The sequence below is a fragment of the Sciurus carolinensis genome, chromosome 9 (genome assembly GCF_902686445.1).
Source record: "Sciurus carolinensis chromosome 9, mSciCar1.2, whole genome shotgun sequence".
Classification (NCBI taxonomy): Eukaryota; Metazoa; Chordata; class Mammalia; order Rodentia; family Sciuridae; genus Sciurus; species Sciurus carolinensis.
The window spans coordinates 69,472,036-69,490,312 of record NC_062221.1 but is presented as its reverse complement, the minus strand read 5'-3'; the positions used below and the strand labels follow the sequence as shown (position 1 = coordinate 69,490,312).

Genomic DNA, 18,277 nt, shown 5'->3' with positions numbered 1-18,277 from the left:
TCCTGGCTAGGGCTGCCAGTTTTAGCAAAACCAACCAACCACTAGAAAATGTATCATTTATCAGAAATTCAAATTCAACTGGGAATCCTGTATTTTACATGAAAACCCTATTCCTGACACATGGCTAACCTCAATAAATAATGATGAGTAAGTGAATGAGTGAATGACTAGCACAAGACCAGTAAATGCTGCTGGTAAAAATGATTGACCATGTAAAAGATACTCATCTAAAGTCCATCTAGCAATCACAAAACATCAGAACCATGTCTGGTTAGCATTCTACCTTTCAAAATCTAAGTCTAGTTTTGACTAGAGATGTGTTTTCTATCCACACATCAATAGCTATTTTCACTCAGTGTCCATGTGGGAAGAATACTAATCTGATACCACGTTTCCTTCTGACGAGTTTACATCTTCATTCCACACAGTTCTGATTTTATACGTTTGCCTAATTGTTTATTTGTGTGTACCAGTTGCACAAGAAAATGGACTTAGGATGGTGTGAGGGGTTAAGCCATTGTGAAGTACAATCATCTCTGTATCTTCCTTTAAAATTGCCAAAACTGTTTTTTTACTCCAGCCGAACCCTGGGATTTTGGGTAAAGTCATTCACCTTGATTAAACCATCAGGACCAATTCTGTTTGGAAAAATAGATATCTGTGGTTAGTTTGTTTAACAATCAACCTTTAAAAAGATAACTTAGAAACAACTCTCTCACTCCATCAGTTCTGCACTGCTCTGGTCCATCCATCACCTCTCTTTCATTTAATCCTCCTACCCGTCCCTTCCCCTCCCCTCTCCTCCTGTCAAGCCTGAGCAGCATCAGAGGCACCTGGAGGACTTGCTAAGACACAGATTCCTGGGTCCCACCCCTAGAGTTTCTGATTCAGGAGGCCCAGGGTGCATCCTGGAATTCTGCATCTCTAACATGTTCCCAGGTGCTACTGCCTCTGCTGCTGGTGTCAGCACTCCAAGAATCATTGTCTCTACATCGTTCTTTTCTTTTCCCTTCCTTGACTCTTTTAGGTCCGTATTTTATGTGTCTCCCAATATTTCTATGTTCCCCAAACAGTATAATACACAGATGCTCCTTGACCTATGATGGGGTTACATTCCAATAAACCCATAAGTTGAAAATATCACAAGTTGAGAATGCATATTAAATACACCTAACCTACTGAACATTATGCCCAGCACCACAGTACACTGGAATATCAGTTGCTTCCCCTCAGGATCACAAACTGACTAACTGCTGCCACCTCCTGCATTGTGAGGGAGCATTGAACCACATATTGCCAGCTGGGGTAAAGGTTAAAATTCAAAATTTAAAATTTAGTTTCTATTGAATGGGTGACACTTTCATGCCATCATAAAATTTTAAAAAATCATAGGCCAAGCCATGGTAAGCCAGGGACCACTATAACTTGGTCTACTAGATTTTTAATTTTTTTCTCAGTATTCTTCACCCCCAATTGGTAAAAGTTTACTTACACTTCCTGTTCAATGTAGTTTAGCATTCTGCTGACGTGGGATGCAGAGATCTCTCCATCCACTTCAGCAATATATGTGTAGAGAAACTGGAAGGTGCTGAAAGGTATCCGGGGAGGTCCACCATCATGGTCACTGGACAAAACTTCGCACACTATCTTGAGAGTTTTGGCAATGGTCTATAAAACCATAAGATACAATGAGAAAGTCACTCTTCTAGAGTCCTGAGATGAATTTAGGTAGAAAACAAAAATATTGCTCTTATAAAATAAAGTGACTACGATTTAAGATTCTAGAAAGTTTAACATTTTTACCCTCTAATGGCACTTAATTCATTCTAAAAACATTGAATATTGAATGGGTATCTTTTTTCTTTCTTTGTTAGAGGGTTACTCTCAAGGAATTAAATTTATAAGCAGCTAGAAACTCATAGATATTTGTGACTTTAATTGGCCAATTCCTTATTAAAGGTGGGGTCATTGATTTCACATGCTATGAAATTAGAATTACTTATTTCTTTCCAGTCTTATTTCTAAAGGGTTGAGGTAATTCTTTCAACCTATTGTAGTCTAGTGAATTATTTGGGGAATGTTGAAGTTGGGGAGAAGAATGTAAGAAAAGGGCAATATTCCTGAGAAGACAGGAGGTCTAGATACTGGGAAAATAGTACTGAGCATTCAAGATAAAACAATTCTTCTAAACAAGCAGATCTATCTAAGAATCATCTATACTATATAATACTAACTCTGGTGTTACTGGAGGGAAATTAGCAGATGATGAGTGCCAGTTTTAATAGAAGGGTTTCTACCAAAGCAATCACACCTCACAATGAAACTTGAACATTAAAGGAATACGTTCATGGGGCTGGGGTTATGGCGTACTGGTAGAGCCCCTTGCCTAGAACATGTGAGGTGCTGGGTTTGATCCTTAGCACCATATAAAAATTAAAAAATGAAATAAAGGCATTCTGTCCATTTACAACTACAAAAAAATTTTTTAAGAGGATCATGTTCAGAACTGATCCTACATCTTTAAATAAATGTAACCTTTGCATAAATTTCACAAGTGAGAGAGTTGTGAAATGATGGGGCAAAGGAAAGGGGTGATTCAAAGAAAAGACTGTTGAGCTCTGAATTAGCAAAGATGGGGCAGCATAAATAGGTTGGTGGTTTACTGAGAGTGATGGTGCACATTTGCCTTACACACCCTCTGGGGACTAGGTGTGTAGTAATCAGCCTGGAGTGGTGAACTAGGGGTGACTGACGGAAGAACAAGTATCTGCTGTGTCTCCCACAAGCATAGCCAGTGGAGAATTGCTTTTCTTTGCAGTCGATGCTTACAGTTCTGTTCCCACCCTCTGCCTGAACATAAAGAATGTCTAGATGGCACTTCTTTTGTGGTGGTGTGTATTACCCAGGGGTGTAAGTCTGTATGTCAGAGGCATGTGAGGATGTGAAGAAACTTGGTCTATCCTCCTGGAGTGACAGTTTTACTTGATAGCAGTGAATTCAAATGTTATTTGCATTAACTGGTTATTAATTTTAATTGAGTCAATATTTAAATATCATTTATTTCCATTTAACAAACATTGTTATTTTATGAAATAGAATCTTTACTGTGTAATAATTTTAAAATAAGCATGATGTCAAAGAAATTCTGGGTTTGCAACAGGCTGTTTTCATTTGCTCTGTCCTGCTTCTAGAGGTCTTAGCATCGTGAAGCCCAGGATGAGGCATCACTCCAGGCATTTCCACCTAATTTAGAGGGGATAGGAGGGCGGGCATACATGAGACTGTCAATGAGTATGGGACTCCATGACTGTGAGATGAGCTTAGCATGACAATGCTTTGGGGTAGATTTGCAAGTATCAATGTATGCAAACTGAATTTTTTTTCTTTCTTCTTTCTTTTCTTTTTAATTTTTTTTTTTTTTGTGGTACTGAATTGGTACTCAACCACTGAGCTACATATTTAACCCTTTTTATTTCTTATTTCAAGACAGGGTCTTACTAAGTTGCTAAGAGTCTCACTAAGTTGCTAAAAGTCTTGCTAAGTTGCAGAGGCTGGCCTCGAACTTGAGATCCTCTTGCCTCAGACTCCTGAGTCACTGGAATTATAGGTGTGTGTCATCACACCTGGTCCTGAACTGTGTAATTTTTATCCACAACTCATTCTCTCAACTTCTGTCTACACCCCCACTTCCTTTGTTCTGTCATCCTCTTTGTTGAGGTGCTGTTATGGGCTGAACTGTATCCCCGCCTGCTCACGTGTTGAATCCATAAACCCCAGAACCTGAGAATATGATTATATTTCAACATAGGACCTTAAAAAAATAAAGAAGTTAAAATGAAGTCCTTAGGGTGGTCTCTAATCCAATGTAACTGGTGCATTTTTAAGAAAAGGGAATTAGGACACAGAGTAAGACCCTAGACATGTGAAGTCAGAGGGACACAGGGCAATGATGGCTTTTTTTTTTTATAGCTATAAATATTTTTATTTGTTCTAATCAGTTATACATGACAGTAGAATGTATTTTGACATATTATCCACAGATGGAGTATAACTTCCCATTCTTCTGGTTGTACATGATGTGGAGTTATACTGGTCAATGATGGCTTTTTATAAGGCAAAGAGAGGTCCTTGGAAGAAACCAACCCTGCTGACACCTTGATCTTAAAACTTCTGCTGCCAGAACTGTGAGACGATAAATTTTTCTTGTCTATGCCACCCAATCTGTGGTACTTTGTTATGGCAGCCCTTGAAAACTAAAATACAGTGGGTGTTCTCAAACCCAAATGCCATCATTTAATGATCATTCAAACAACAAACCTTTAAATTCTAATGCTTTCATAAAATTTTAAAAAGATTTTAAAAGATTTAATAAATGGATAAAGAACTCTTTGGACTATAGCCTTTTGATAAATTCAAACGAATCTGAAATAAGCAGAGATCTTCATTCTCTTTCATAAGACTTCTCCGTGGGATGGGAATCCATTTCATAGAGATGACCTTAAGCATCTTACAAGCCTCATTTTCAAACTCAGAGAAAAGGCTCAAAAAGTGAATTGTATGCTAATAATCTAAAAGTCATTCCTCCAAGTGAACATGACTTTCTACTCTCTACATGACCTATTCCTGTTGATAATCAGTCTCCGTGGAGCAGGAGGTGGCATGGGCCAGCCTGGAGGAAGGAGTGATGAAAGGGAAGAGGGACATGGGTCTGCATGCTGAAGCTTTTGGAACCATGAATGTTAGGTTCAGAGAGCTCCAGATGGGAGTCAGTATCCCTGTTCCCCAGTGGAGTAAAAGTTCCTGCCATTAGGCTGTTCCAGTAGGAGCAAACTGCTTCTCTAGATGTTGCAGAGATCAAAACTAGATTGTAGAACAGGGAGGAATTCCTGGCTTGACTCTAAGGACCAATAGGTGGATTAACTAGATACAAGGGCTCCACTGGATGGTGACATTCTGACTGTCTTAGTCTGGGCTGCTATAACACAGTATCTTAGACTGAGTAATTTATAAACAATAGAAATTAATTGCTCACAGTTCTGGAAGCTGGGAAGTCCAAGCCCAAGATGCCAGCAGATTTGGGGGTTGGAAAGGACCCATTCCTCATGATGGTGGCTTCTCATTGTGTCTTCACATGGAGGAAGGGGGAAAAAGACCCCCAAGCTTCTTTATGAGGCACTAATCCCTTCCCAGAGGCTCCATACTCCCTAATACCGATACCTTGAGGGTTTGATTTCAACATATGAATTTGGTGGGGGGGAAGCAAATTATCAGATCATAGCACTGACCAAGTTCACATTTAAATTTCCAGAAATGGTCCAACATGATACAAATGGTTTAATAGTACTGGTTCCTGGATTCACAGGGCACTCTAAGCCAACTTCCTCTCTAGGTGTTTCTTTTACAGGAATGGTGTGCGACAAAGTCAGATATCTCAGGATTCCTCAGAATCAGAGTGGTTCACTCTTATCCAGAGGTAGGCACAAGAGCGCCTTGCTGGAAGCAGAGAAGGGGGAATAGAATCTCAGAATGCTAGAGATGAGAGAACTTCGTGGAACATTCAATCCAACATCTTTGTTTTAAAAGGGAAGTGGAAAGATACAGCCCACTTAATGGTTTCCCCACCCCAATTATGGAGGCAGGTCTATCAAGGGAAAACTAATAGCTGCCTAGTGTGCTAAGCACAAGGAGGTCAGAGTGTGACTTTCCCAAAGTTGTTCTTGGCTACTGTGAGGTATGGAGACAAGGAATAACTTGGACATATCATGAGGTGGTAAGAAACTGTGACATAGACCACCAAAGCCAGGAAGCAGATGAAGACAACCTGGTAGAGACTTACTGGGTGAGGGGGAGCCCCAGCAGGAGTGACAACTGAGAAGAGCCTGGGGGTGGGGTGGGAGGAGAGCATCATCAGACTTTGATCAATCAGAGAGACACCAAAGACTTAAGCTGCAAGCAGTTAGTGATTAGGGAAAGACAGGAAAGGACCAGGGATGTGGGAATCCCTTCACTTGACTGCTCTGAGGTCCTAGACCGACCCTTTCCCTAAACACTTAATCTCCAGGGAAAATGGTAAGGTAAAACCTGAGACACAGAACAGTTAACCTGTAGCCAGTTTCAATTATTGCCTCAGACTAAACTCCTGGATTGAATGGAATCTACTTATCCTCTTATTACCCTCTATGAGTGGGATAGATCAAGGTCATCAAAATTAACTTTAGATAAAATAAAAAACCAAAAATACACACAAACACACACACACACACACACACACACACACACACACACACACACACCTCTGAATGTGGCATGAATAAACTTGTAGCCCTGTGAGAATTCTCTCTTTTGTGATTTCTCCCGATCCTTGAGGCTTGTTATTTTGTTGTTTTTTTGTTTTGTTTTGTAGGGGGACTAGGGAGGTACTGGGGATTAAACCCAGATGCACTTTACCACTGAGCTATATCCCCAGTCCTTTCAATTTATTATTTTGAGACAGGATCTCACTATTTGCTGAGAGTCTTACTAAGTTGCTGAGGCTGTCCTTGAACTTGCAATCCTCTTGGCTCAGTCTCTTGGACACTGGGATTATAACAGACATGTGACAAAGTGCCTAGTTTTTGAGGTTTTTTGTTTTGTTTTGTTTTGTTTCCCACAGAAATGAGATCAGTCCTGATTGAAAGTTCATTTGCCTCTGCTACATTTTCCTCTCCTCTTTGGAGGATAGTAATGTATTTGTTATATAATGTTGTTACAAAGGGCAATAAAGGAAAAAATCAACCCTGAAGGCTCTCCTTTTCTTCCCTCTAAAGAAATGATTGTGATGAAGGTCGCAGGGGAAATCCAAAAGTTGGACGACAATATTTTTGCTAAATTTGCTCAGAAACAGAATGTCAAATATGTGTTCCAAGCATCTTGGAGAAGAAAGAACAAGATCGTGTTTAGATGTGCTGAATATTCAAACTACCTTTTCATACCATTTGGTTTAGGCTGAGCTGATGATTCCCTCATTAATGCTTAAACTTGTATGTATTTAAGGGATATTTTTTAAAAATACATAATTTTGATTCATTTTCATTTATCATCATAATTATTAGGAGGGTGAGTCCACATACAAGATACTCAAGCTTTAAATATGCACAAAAACTGGTTTTAGTATCTTTTGCTTCAAAACAGGAAAATGACTTTTCCAGTTGCTAAACAAGTCAAATTTGGAAAAGGCATGAATTTGTATGAACATCCTGTATGCACAGTGATGTCATGACTGTAGTTCTAGAAATAGCCTCATCTCTCTGCTTGCTTTCTTATCTCTGATCATTGCATCCAATTATGTTTATCTAATAGTCATTTTCTAAAAGGCTGCACCCCTTTTCAAAAGTCGCTATTGGTATATCTTATAGGTGTCTGGGACCCACAAGTGAGCAAGTCTTACTCTACAGCTGACTCTTGGTTATCTCTAGGAATTATAAATGAAAGGGGTAAAGTGGGGTGCAAATAAATCTGAGGGCAATGATCAAATTTCACAAATAATCCAAACTGTCCCCAGAGCCTGATGATAATTCTCTTCTCTCCCTCTTCCTAGCTCCTGCTTCCAGCTGATGCACATAGTAAAGCATTTCTTAATTCAGAGAGGAGGAGAAGAAAGAAGAAGCAGGCTCATCATTAACCTGGAGGGGCAACTATGTGTAGATGGACTGCCCTTCCAAGCCTTGAGAAAGATTTTCCCTTAAGGAACAAAAAGGGAAAAAAAAATTAACTTACAACTCCAAGAGAGCTGCAAGCAAGGGCTAAGAACTTCAGCCACTCGATCTCCTCCGTGAAGCGACCCACGTTCATCACACTATTAAACAGATCTGTTGGCAGATTCAATACCTTCCACATCTGAGCCAGTTCATCTGCATGGATGATCAGCCTGCCACCAACCTGCAGGGCAGGGGACAGATACAACACAAGGGATGAGAAAGAATATGAGAGATGTCCTGAAATATATCTTCTTGGTAGGTCAGTCCCCAAGTTCTGCCAGCATATGGAAAGGGGTGGGGTTGGGGGTAGGTGTGGAGGTCGGAGCACCCTCTTTGGCAGTTCTCTTTGCAAGAAGAATGAAGAATGAAGAGCATGCCAAGATAAAATTTAATGTACATATATATTTTTTAACTTCAGATGTCAGAATTATAGAAGAGATATACATTTATATTGCATTTCATTTTTTTTTCTGATGCTTTTTTGATTTGTTTTATTCCTAGGTTGTCCCTACATGACAGACAGGACAGCCTGAAGGCAAAATCAAGGGGCAAGAAGACTTGACTGAGACCACTAATATGTGGTAAAATGAGAACAAGACATTGGGTCTTTTGCTTCCAGAGTCTATTGAATTCTTTGCATTGGATACTATTTATCTCCCCCGTTTCCCCAGGAATGACATAGGAGACATGGTTGATGTGTAGGGGCTGAGATTGGATGCCTAATGTTGCTTGATCTCAGGTACTCAGGAGCTCTGCCATGCTCACTGCACAAGGAACTTGGAAATTAAAAGGACAGGAGTGAATGGCTGACTGTTGGCTAAAAACATGACAAGGACACAGATGCCCCAGTGAAGCCCCAACACCTTTTCAAGCCTTCTGATTCTAATAAAATGCTAAGTCTCTGGGACTGAGGTCATTGGTCAAGTCAAACCTGAATTGCCCCAGACCACTCTGTCCTAGATCTTAGTGCAAGGAATAGTGCTGCTAATCCACTTTTGAGACTTGGCCAAACCACAGACTTTCTCAAGCCAGTCCCTCCTGGTTCATTCATTAGTAAACTTCTAGGATGACATGGCTATGGAGAGAGTCAGGGTGGTTCCCTAAAGACTAGGCTATATTGCACCAGGGTAATGGGGGAACTACAATATGCCCCTCCCTAAACCGTGATGGCCGCATGTCATGGTCTTGTTGACCCATCTGGGAGACACCATCAAGTGACTGCAGACCCGTATTTTTCAGGAGAAAAGGGACTACACTGCACTGATTCCCTGGACATTGTGTCAGCTTAAGGGGATCTGTGATGGTCCCAAGGCAATCTAGCCCACAGCCTATTCCAAGATGATCCCAGTTTACCCAAGGGGACATTTACCTTCAGGCAAAGTTTAGTGAACTTTAGGGTAGTGCGACAGTTGACTGGCAGAGGAACTGATGGCCTCTGTTTGTACCCACCAAGCATCAATATTTCCCTGCATGCCTCTTACCCGAGAATGCAGGATCTTTAACAGCTCAGGTGTGAGCTCTGCCCAGTTGGACAAAGCAACTCGCTCAGACCGCTCCCTCACAGGAGGTATTTCTCCACGGGACATGGACCCAAAATAACTGCAAGAAAAAAGTTAGCAGGGTGGGGGAGTGTCCCTTACTCCAGTGGCCTCTAGCTGCTCCAGGAATTTCCTCTTCCTCTCCCCCAACTCTTTTTGCAAGAAAGGGGTAGATGAAAGAACATTTTTTAAGCTTTTAGTTTAGACACTGTGTTTAGTTCATTTGCATATGAGAAAAGACTGATTGTGTTGCTTCCCACTTAAGAAATGACTAATGCTTAGGGAATAAACTTTGGTTTCTAAGGATGTGGACTATTCAAACCAACTAAAGTTTGTTGTGCAATTCCCTGGGGCATATTCGGTCAGGTTTCGTTTTGTTTTTCCCCAAGCCATTCCTCCTAGTGTTTCGTATACACACACCGAGGGACATATATCCTAGGAGATATACATATATACATGTGTATGTATGTGTTTGTATCAGGCAGTGGGTGGGGAAGAGAACAAAAGTGACTTGCATGAGAAAGGGGAGGGAATAGAGCTGTTCCTGGAGTGAGTGAGGAAGGGTTTCTGGCTGAAGTAAGGCCTGGGGCTTCAACAAGGAAGAGAAGGCTGGCAGGGGACTAAGGAAGGCTCAGGAGAGAAGAGAAGCCAAAGAAGGTTTTGAGCTTAACATGATACATATGAAACAAAACCCTTCTCTTTGTTCCCTCAAAAATTTCAGTAAAACTATGCCTGGTCACCACTCTTTGTGAAGTGGACTTTGTTTGGGAGCAATGTGGAAAATAGACTAAGTCCTATTTCAGGCTTTGCATGGATGGAAAGAGGTTATCTGCAGCAGGGAATGGGGATGAGCAGTTGACATGAGATGGCTGATATTATATGGCAGAGGGTGTCTCCCACAAAAGTCTTGTTACTGTCTATGCCTGAATCAATAACACCTGCCCTTTACTTTCTCCAGACACAGTTAGCATGAAAAGAACACAATAGAAATTTTATAACAACCCATTTTAGGGTGAAACCATGATAGAGTTAACCATTGCCTGTCTAAGACGGAGCACTCGAGCTAAAACCACATGAACTAAAACAGCACCTTCCAGTTCTCTCTTGGAGGATGTCAACAAGGGTAAAAGAAATACTTCAAGGGTACCTCTAACAATGTGCGGGAGAAATCTCTGCAGACAGGTCATTGTTGGGATGGGTGTGGGTGCAGCATGACAACTGAAGTTGGGTGTAACCTCAGGCTTTATAACCAGACTTGGGTCATGCAAATGGAGAGACAATGATATCATGACACTTTATTGTACAGAACTAACTGCACTTAGTATTCTCAGCATTCTTTAAACATCTTTGGACTTTTTAGTGGCACTGAGTAGATAGAGAAAATGGAAATGAAGCTATAGTCATGGATTAGTCCTCTGGGTTACTGAGCTTCATTTGAAAGTGAAGAATTCTATGGTTATAAACATAGTAAATTTGTATTGTCACACATGCCTACTACAGGACAAATAATTGTATGTCCTGTTGAAATGCCTGGTAGTTTGTTCATTGACAGCAAATATATAGTGAAATTCTTGCTTGCAAGGAATTTAATACATATTTTGTCTTGGAAATACTGTGTGGTTATCCTCTAAAATGCTACAAGTTTGTAATCACATGAAACAATCCGATAAAGGCTTTTCATGTCTAACTAGGATGGAGAGTGCTCTTAGGTCATGCTCTTTTTCATTGTAGTTAAAGTACAAACTGATTTTTCATGGATGTCTAAAAAATTTATGGCATATCATACAATATAGGTGCTAGCAGTCTACAATAGGGAATGTTTTCTTCCATAAATGTCAGAGACAACATTAAGAAATGTCATTTTTCTAACTATACTATAGTAGCAAAAAGAACAAGAAAATGGAGTTTTAAACTATAGTATAGTATAAAACAGAATCTGTCTGACTATACTGAAAAAACCTCAGTCTTCTGATGCTGAAGGCCAATCATACAGGTAACAGATAAAATTTATAAAGTAAAACTAAGCAGGATTCACTACTAGGTGAAGCAACTCTGTCTCTTTTTATGGCACCACTGGCTCACTTTCCCTCCATTTCTAAAAGCTCCTCCCAGCCCAGCCCAAGAATAAGGCCCTCTTGGAAGACATTTTAAACCTTCTGAAAGGTGTTCACAGGCCCCCCTCCTCATCTGCTCAGAACACCTACTTGCCCTCAGGCTGAGAACATTCTCCTTCCCCCAACCACAGAGCCCCCTCATAGCCTCCCTTCACCCCTTTTTCCACTGAATTACTGCTAAGGAAGTAATCATCATAGTAAAAATTGCCAGATCCAGGAGGTCTGGAGAATTTCCAACTTTTGCCCCGAGCCGCGGTTACCCAGTTTCCAGCAAGCGAGTGTGTCTAAGAAGCAATTTCATAGCTGAGAGGGTTTCTGTGTGAAGCTGCTTCAGCGCAAGCCAGCAGCTATTGTGCAAGCTCCAACGACTGAGCAGGCTCTGGGGGCTCTTGGAAAAGGGGCACCTGTGCTCACTGATTACAGCCAAGCCTGACCTCATCACTCTGATCTGTTGCCGTCTCCAAAATGCCACGTGACTGTGTGGACATCTTTATGTTGAGGGAACAGATCCATTCAAAGAAACCTTAAAGAAAGGAACAGTAATTTCCCCAAAGGTGAAATACAAACTATCTCTAATCCGACGCAAGTATGAGTTTTCACGGTCGTGGAGAAAGGTATCTCGTTAAAGGAAGAGCCACCCTTTCCACCCGGCCAGCTAGCTCGTGCCTCCCCCCAGGTGCCCTGCCATCTAGCGGTGAGACAGGAGCGAGGTCCAGGTTTCATCCAGGGAAAGGCGGGCTAACCTGCCAGAGAAATTCCGTGTCCCTCTTTCCACTGGGACAGAGAAACGGGAAGTAGGAATGGGTGGGCGTGTGCTAGTGTAATGTAGTAATCTAACTCTTGCTGTTTGCACGAGGACACTTGGCCTACTGCCTTGGCGTCCCGCTACTCAGTCTGGCTCGCTTAGGGGAGGGTACCTCATCCTATCCCCATTCGATGTATTTATATGTGGATTTTAAAGAATCAAAAACAATGAGAACACTGAAAATCTAGCATAATTAGCCAGAGATTATGCTAATCAGTCCGGACTCTGGCTGCAACCATGACAACCTCAGTTTTTCATGACCCTTTCTCCTCCTTTCTGCTCTCCGAGGAGGCTGGAGGTGAGAAAGGAACACGTACTCGGCAGCCCATTGGATGAGATCCTGGGGCTGGGTCCGGATGGCGGCTTTGGTAAACTGCTTCAGCAATTCTGGCAGCTCGGGCGGGATGCATATTTGCTTATCGGTCTGAGGCATTGATTGCTTGACCTGTGCACAGGAGAGAAAATAAAATGGGAATCTTTGAATTGCAAGATGTCTGTAATCCTGAACTAGAGATCACCCAGCCTCTGACAGTCTCAGTTTTGGGGCCCCGCTGCCCCACAACACAGATGCATTCTAGAAAGTTGTTTACTAATCCTTGTTTTTTGTTATAGATTATTCTCTCCTTCCCATAAAAAAATCACCCAGTACTTTAAAAAGTACTCATCAACAGAAGTAAACAAAAATATTCCCTAATAACATCACCCTAAAATATTGGATGTCTTCTTCCCAATGTTGTTTCAATCTAACTGTATATGTGTTTGTATAAATGAAAACTGGGGTTGCACAAACCTTACTTATTCGACAGCATGTTATAAACATCTTTCCATGTTGCTTCAATTCCTAGCTGGATAAAAGTAGCAAAATTTACTCTGAATCCTCTATGATTTGGCATTAGGTTTTTCTAAATAAAAATAATTATTAAACAGTCATTGGACAAACAGCTCTCTTACTATCTGCATGTTCTTTTCTACTTTAATATTAAGAGAGAAACAAACATTTTCATATGAAAAGTTCAATTACAAATTGAAGCAGAATATGAAAATCTACAGATGGTATATAATTCTATGCACAAATAAATATAATTCTGTGATTCTGTTTTTATTAGAGAAAGGGACAGCCTAAAAATGCCACATTCAAACCTAGATTGCCAGGCAAATCTCGGTAAACATACTTTTTGAATTGTCTTGCTGAGCTGCCATAGAATGAGAGAAATCTTCAAGCACCAAATAAAGTGAAGCAGAATAGTCACCTAATGGAGAAACGAGGGCTCACCTGAGGCAAATGTAGAGAACAAGAATTTGAAACTTTATGATGTAGGGCAGGGAAGGAAGAGACCAGGCCTGGCCCACAAAAAGCAAATGACTGAACTAAAGAACTTTCCTCCTGGTGTAAAGTTGAGACCCTCAGTATGGAAATGGGGGCTGGAAACATTGGCCTATAGGTAGGGGTAAGCAATGAAGAATGGTCTACAGTGCTGCTTCTTGTTGGGGGAAAATAGCCCTTCAAGAGATATGGTTACTGGCTAGATCTAAGTTTAGATTTATACCAACAGCAGCCTAGTTGGGAAATCCCAAGACAAGAAACTAAAGCGTTCTGAGGTTGGTGGTATTCCATTCCCTTTTACTTAATGTTCTTTTATTTGGAAGTAGAGGAGGATAAAGATAATGATTAATTTTAGACTTTATAAAAAGCCAAGAGTTATAAATTTTACTATTCATACTTGACCTTGTACAAGGTTTAAAAAGTAATATTAAAAAAGTTATATTATAAAATAATACCAAAAGAGGCAAAAGGGAGATGGAGGGAAGGTATAGGAAAAGTGGACAAATAACATGATAGACAGTCATCCCTAAATCAGTAATCAATCAAAAAACAAATGGTCCTAAATGTGTTAAAATACAGAAATTAACAGACTGAATTTTTAAGAATCCAGGTACAGGCTCATCTGAAAAAAACCAGAAAGACTGAAGGTAAAATTAGATAAATAAGCAAATAAAAGAAGTTGACACTGACATACTGCTATCAGACAAAAGAGATTTTTCTAAAAGAGGTCAAATTCACCATTGGGAATCAAGAAATTCACTATGTGATGATAAAAGCTTCAACTATCGATGTTACCATAATTCTCAATAAGTACGCTACAGCCCTCACCATGGAGGAGTCTCACAGTGCTGGGTGGAAAAGTGATATATTGTTTGGGGTCTCTCTCTCTCTCTCTCTCTCTCTCTCTCTCTCTCTCTCTCTCTCTCACACACACACACACACACACACACCTTTACTATTAAAGAGAATGATAAATGCAAATCTGGAATTGGCAATTACCCTTGGCAGAAGAGATGTCATCGCAATAGAAACATTCTAACTTTTAAGTTGAATGGTAACTGCTTAGATATTTGTTTCAATATTTTAAAACCTGTATTTACATTATGCATTTTGTTTTGTATTTATGAAATAAAATTTGAAATCTACTATTACGAGTGGTTCCTTGTGAATTTTCAATCCATTTATTTTAGAAAAGGGCAGCATCTTATTTTGTTTATATTGTGTATGTTTGTGTGTATGTATATATGCATATCTACACACACAAATATAAAATATACATAATATATATTATTTTATTGTGATAAAATGTTTAGCTAAATTTTTGCCATTTTAGCCACTCTGAGTAGACAGTTCAGTGATATTAAATATACTCACATTGTCTGCAGCCATCACCATCATACTGCTGAATTTTTTCATGATCCCATCGGAAACTTTGTACCCATTGAACAATAACTCCCTATTCTTCCTTCTTCTGGCCCTGGAAACCACTTTCTACCTCCTGTCTCTATGCGTATTGTGTTATAACATGTGTGAGGGTTCTCTTTCTTTTTAAGATTGAAGAATATTCCACTCTATGTATCATTTTTTTGCTTATTCATTCATCTGTCAGTGGACATTGGGTTATTGCCACCTTTTGGCTATTGTAATAATGTTGCTATGAACATGGGTGTACAAATATCATTTGGATTTCTGCTTTCAATTCTGTTTGGACTGTACCCAGAAGTGGAATTGCTAGATAATTTGGTAATTGTATTTGAATATTTTGAGGAACTGCCATACTGTTTTCCACAGTGACTACACCAATTTACTGTGACCTTGTGTTTGATAGGATCTTTTATTTGTTGTGCAATTATTTAATTTTTATTCTGAAGGTTGCCAAAAACCCATGTAAATGAAAAGACATCACAAACCTAATTAGAGAAGCTTCAATGACAAGAATAGCAATAACCACCCTTGGTCAATATGGAGCGAATCTAAATTTTTAAAATGTGGAGCAAAATCAAGCAAAGCCTTATTTCACCCCATTGCCTTCTCTGACAACTTTTCTGTAACCTCTAAACATTTGTGCAAAGTATCTCTAGTAAAGTTCTTTATACCTATTATCTTTTCCCAGTGCTCAGTCATTCTTTAACCCTTTGCATTTTTCTCCTCTTAAAAGTCATCAATTACATCCACTTCTAAGTACAAGATATCATGCTAAGTATACTGTATTCACTTTCTCCTTTAATCTTGAAAATATAATTATATAATCACCATTTTACCGATGATGAAACTAAGAAAGGGAGTAAAACTTTTGTAATGACACATAACTAAGAAGAGACAGAGGAAGGGTTGGAGCACATACATAACCTGATGGGGGAGGTGGACCATTAGACATAAATGTCTTTTACTTCTTGAGATCTCTCCTACTTTGATGACATATTCTGCACAGAGTTCCTCCACCTCCTTCAGCAATTCTTTCTCTTTTCTTCTGCTAAGCAAGAGTTAGCAATCTTCCCCAAACAGTTTTCAGCACCTGAGCTTATGTTGCTCTTGGAGAGCTCACATCCTCCTCAGGCTTCATCTGCCATAAAATTCTGTTGATTATCCTTGTTTATCCATCAAACCTCTCACCTGCTTCCATTTCACTCTCCCCGTTGCCTCCAGGACACTTGGCCACTAGAATCCTTGGTTCACCTCCTGATTAAGTATCCTTCCCACATTATTATTATTTTTTCTTTTCTCTTTTGCTGTGCTGGGGATTGAACTCAGGGCCTCACACATGCTAGGCAAGTGCTGTACCACTGAGTTACATCCCCAGACCCCCAAATTCTTTTCTGAACAAGATAGTATCATCCTTTCAGTTCTTTGGCCTCAAACCCCTAGTCTTATCTATTCCTCAAAATTTTTATTAGAGATATTTCCTTTAGAATATCTCTAAATCACATTTATGTTTTCTTTGAAAAGTATCTCCAATTCATCCCTCTTTCCACTCCTATTTATCTGGTGCGTTTCCTCATCACCCATTGGAGAGCTTCCTGACTGGTATTTCTATCTCACCTCATTTTCTGGACCAACCGGCCAGATCTTTGTTCTCTTTAAAAGAGATGGGAGACCCATTTGTTTACAATTAAAAAAAAAAACTACAAAATAAAATAAAATAAAATAAAATAAAAGAGATGGGAGAGCTCTGCTCACAAAACAGCATTCAGATCTGACTTTCAGGGTTCCTCACGACTTACTCATCCCATTTTAAGCTACAAATTTTCTATTATTTATCAAAACACAAATTTCTAACATGGTTTACTCTGGCCACTTTCCAAGAAATTATATATCAGATGCTTAACACTTTCTCACCCACTGTTAATAGTGCTCCATTCTGCTCCATTTTGTCTCTCCCTCAGCAAGTTGCTAGTATTTGAAGTGCCCTACTTCCTTTCATCTATGCAAACCCTTTGTACCCCCAGATTTCATCTTGAATACATACTATGCTTTACTAAAAAACCTGGGTAGCATCTAACTTTGTTTGTAGTACACATTTTCACATTAAATCCTATTCTGCCTTTTATTGCTCTCTAAAGTGGAGCTCCCTACCAGTGGCCATGGGAGAATGGGTTACAGGTGCACCATGAGAGATTGATGGTTGTAAAGTTTTTATAGTGATATGAAATTTACAACCATTTTACCACCATTCACAAATTTACAACAGTTCAAATTATATTTGGATGCTGTCTGGCACAGTCAGTAAACTTCCAGATTTCAGTGCTTATTGTTTTGTGCTTAAGGTTTTATGCACAACATCTGCCACCAGAGACATGCATCTAGGGCTTTCCCTTTCATCCAGTCCATTAAACCATCCAAGTCTGACTATTGCTTTAATTGCAATGTATTTACAATCAGTGATAATCTTTGTGCATGTGTTTTAAATACTTAATTTTTCCTTTGATCTTGCTCTTTTGCTCTTTTTTTGCATTGTTTTCTCCCAACAAAGTATATGATTTGTTTTCATCATCATCTCTTGTCTCTAATAAAAAAATAATTTTATTCAATTTTTTCAGTTGTGATTTAATTTATGTGGACTTTTATAATGACTTATTGTTTGTGTATAGAAATAAAGAATGCATCTAAAAGTAAATGATAATGAAAAATTTTAATCAATTCAGTGAAGGAGATATGAAAAAAATTTCAAAATATTTTAATAACAGTTGAAGTAACATTTATATTGTGTTGAAAGTCTAGCATTTTAACTATAAAATTAAATATTTCCAAAATTCCCTTTACTTACCAAATGCTTAATTTTTCAAGAATCTTGTGAATTATTTAAAAATATTAAGAAAGGACAATCTTATTCTCTTTGAAAATTGGTTAGTTGTAGTCAAAAGACTGATCATCTCCTGAAGTACTTTACATATATTATTTTCCACTATGATGGATAATTTTAAATTAAAAATATTTTTTATTAATTACTTTGGAACTGTTAGAGATTCACAAGACAATAGTCAAACTATAAGTTACTTATTAGGAAATGTATGAGGATTATTTCAAATTTCTATTTGTTTGCCCTGTTGGGTTTTTTTTTGTATTTTCCCAGATGTATTTTCATGGAAAGGTTATCAAATGAATAAAAGTGTCACCAGGCCTCCCACTTCCTCTACAAGAGGCTGGAAAGTGACTGGGACACTTCAGGTTCAGAGTAGAGATCTTGCTGCTGAGCAATACCCACAACTCAGTCAGGTAACAGCAAATCTCACCCCCCACACACTCCTCAGCCTCAACATTAC

At 39.3% G+C, this 18,277-nt stretch overlaps 1 protein-coding gene across 3 annotated transcripts in view; it reads right to left on the bottom strand.

The window, feature by feature from the left end:
* Nucleotides 1–431: 431 nt before the first annotated feature.
* Ropn1 (rhophilin associated tail protein 1) overlaps nucleotides 432–18,277 on the bottom strand; it is a 30,777-nt gene continuing 12,931 nt past the window's right edge. For all 3 annotated transcript variants that reach the window (XM_047564994.1, XM_047564995.1, XM_047564996.1), the window contains 5 exons: nucleotides 12,511–12,638; nucleotides 9,218–9,335; nucleotides 7,756–7,917; nucleotides 1,493–1,668; nucleotides 432–638 (listed from right to left, as the gene is read on the bottom strand). In XM_047564994.1, coding sequence (XP_047420950.1) covers nucleotides 572–638; nucleotides 1,493–1,668; nucleotides 7,756–7,917; nucleotides 9,218–9,335; nucleotides 12,511–12,638 — 651 coding nt within the window. In that variant the 3' untranslated portion in view covers nucleotides 432–571. The remainder of the gene's footprint in view (nucleotides 639–1,492; nucleotides 1,669–7,755; nucleotides 7,918–9,217; nucleotides 9,336–12,510; nucleotides 12,639–18,277) is intronic.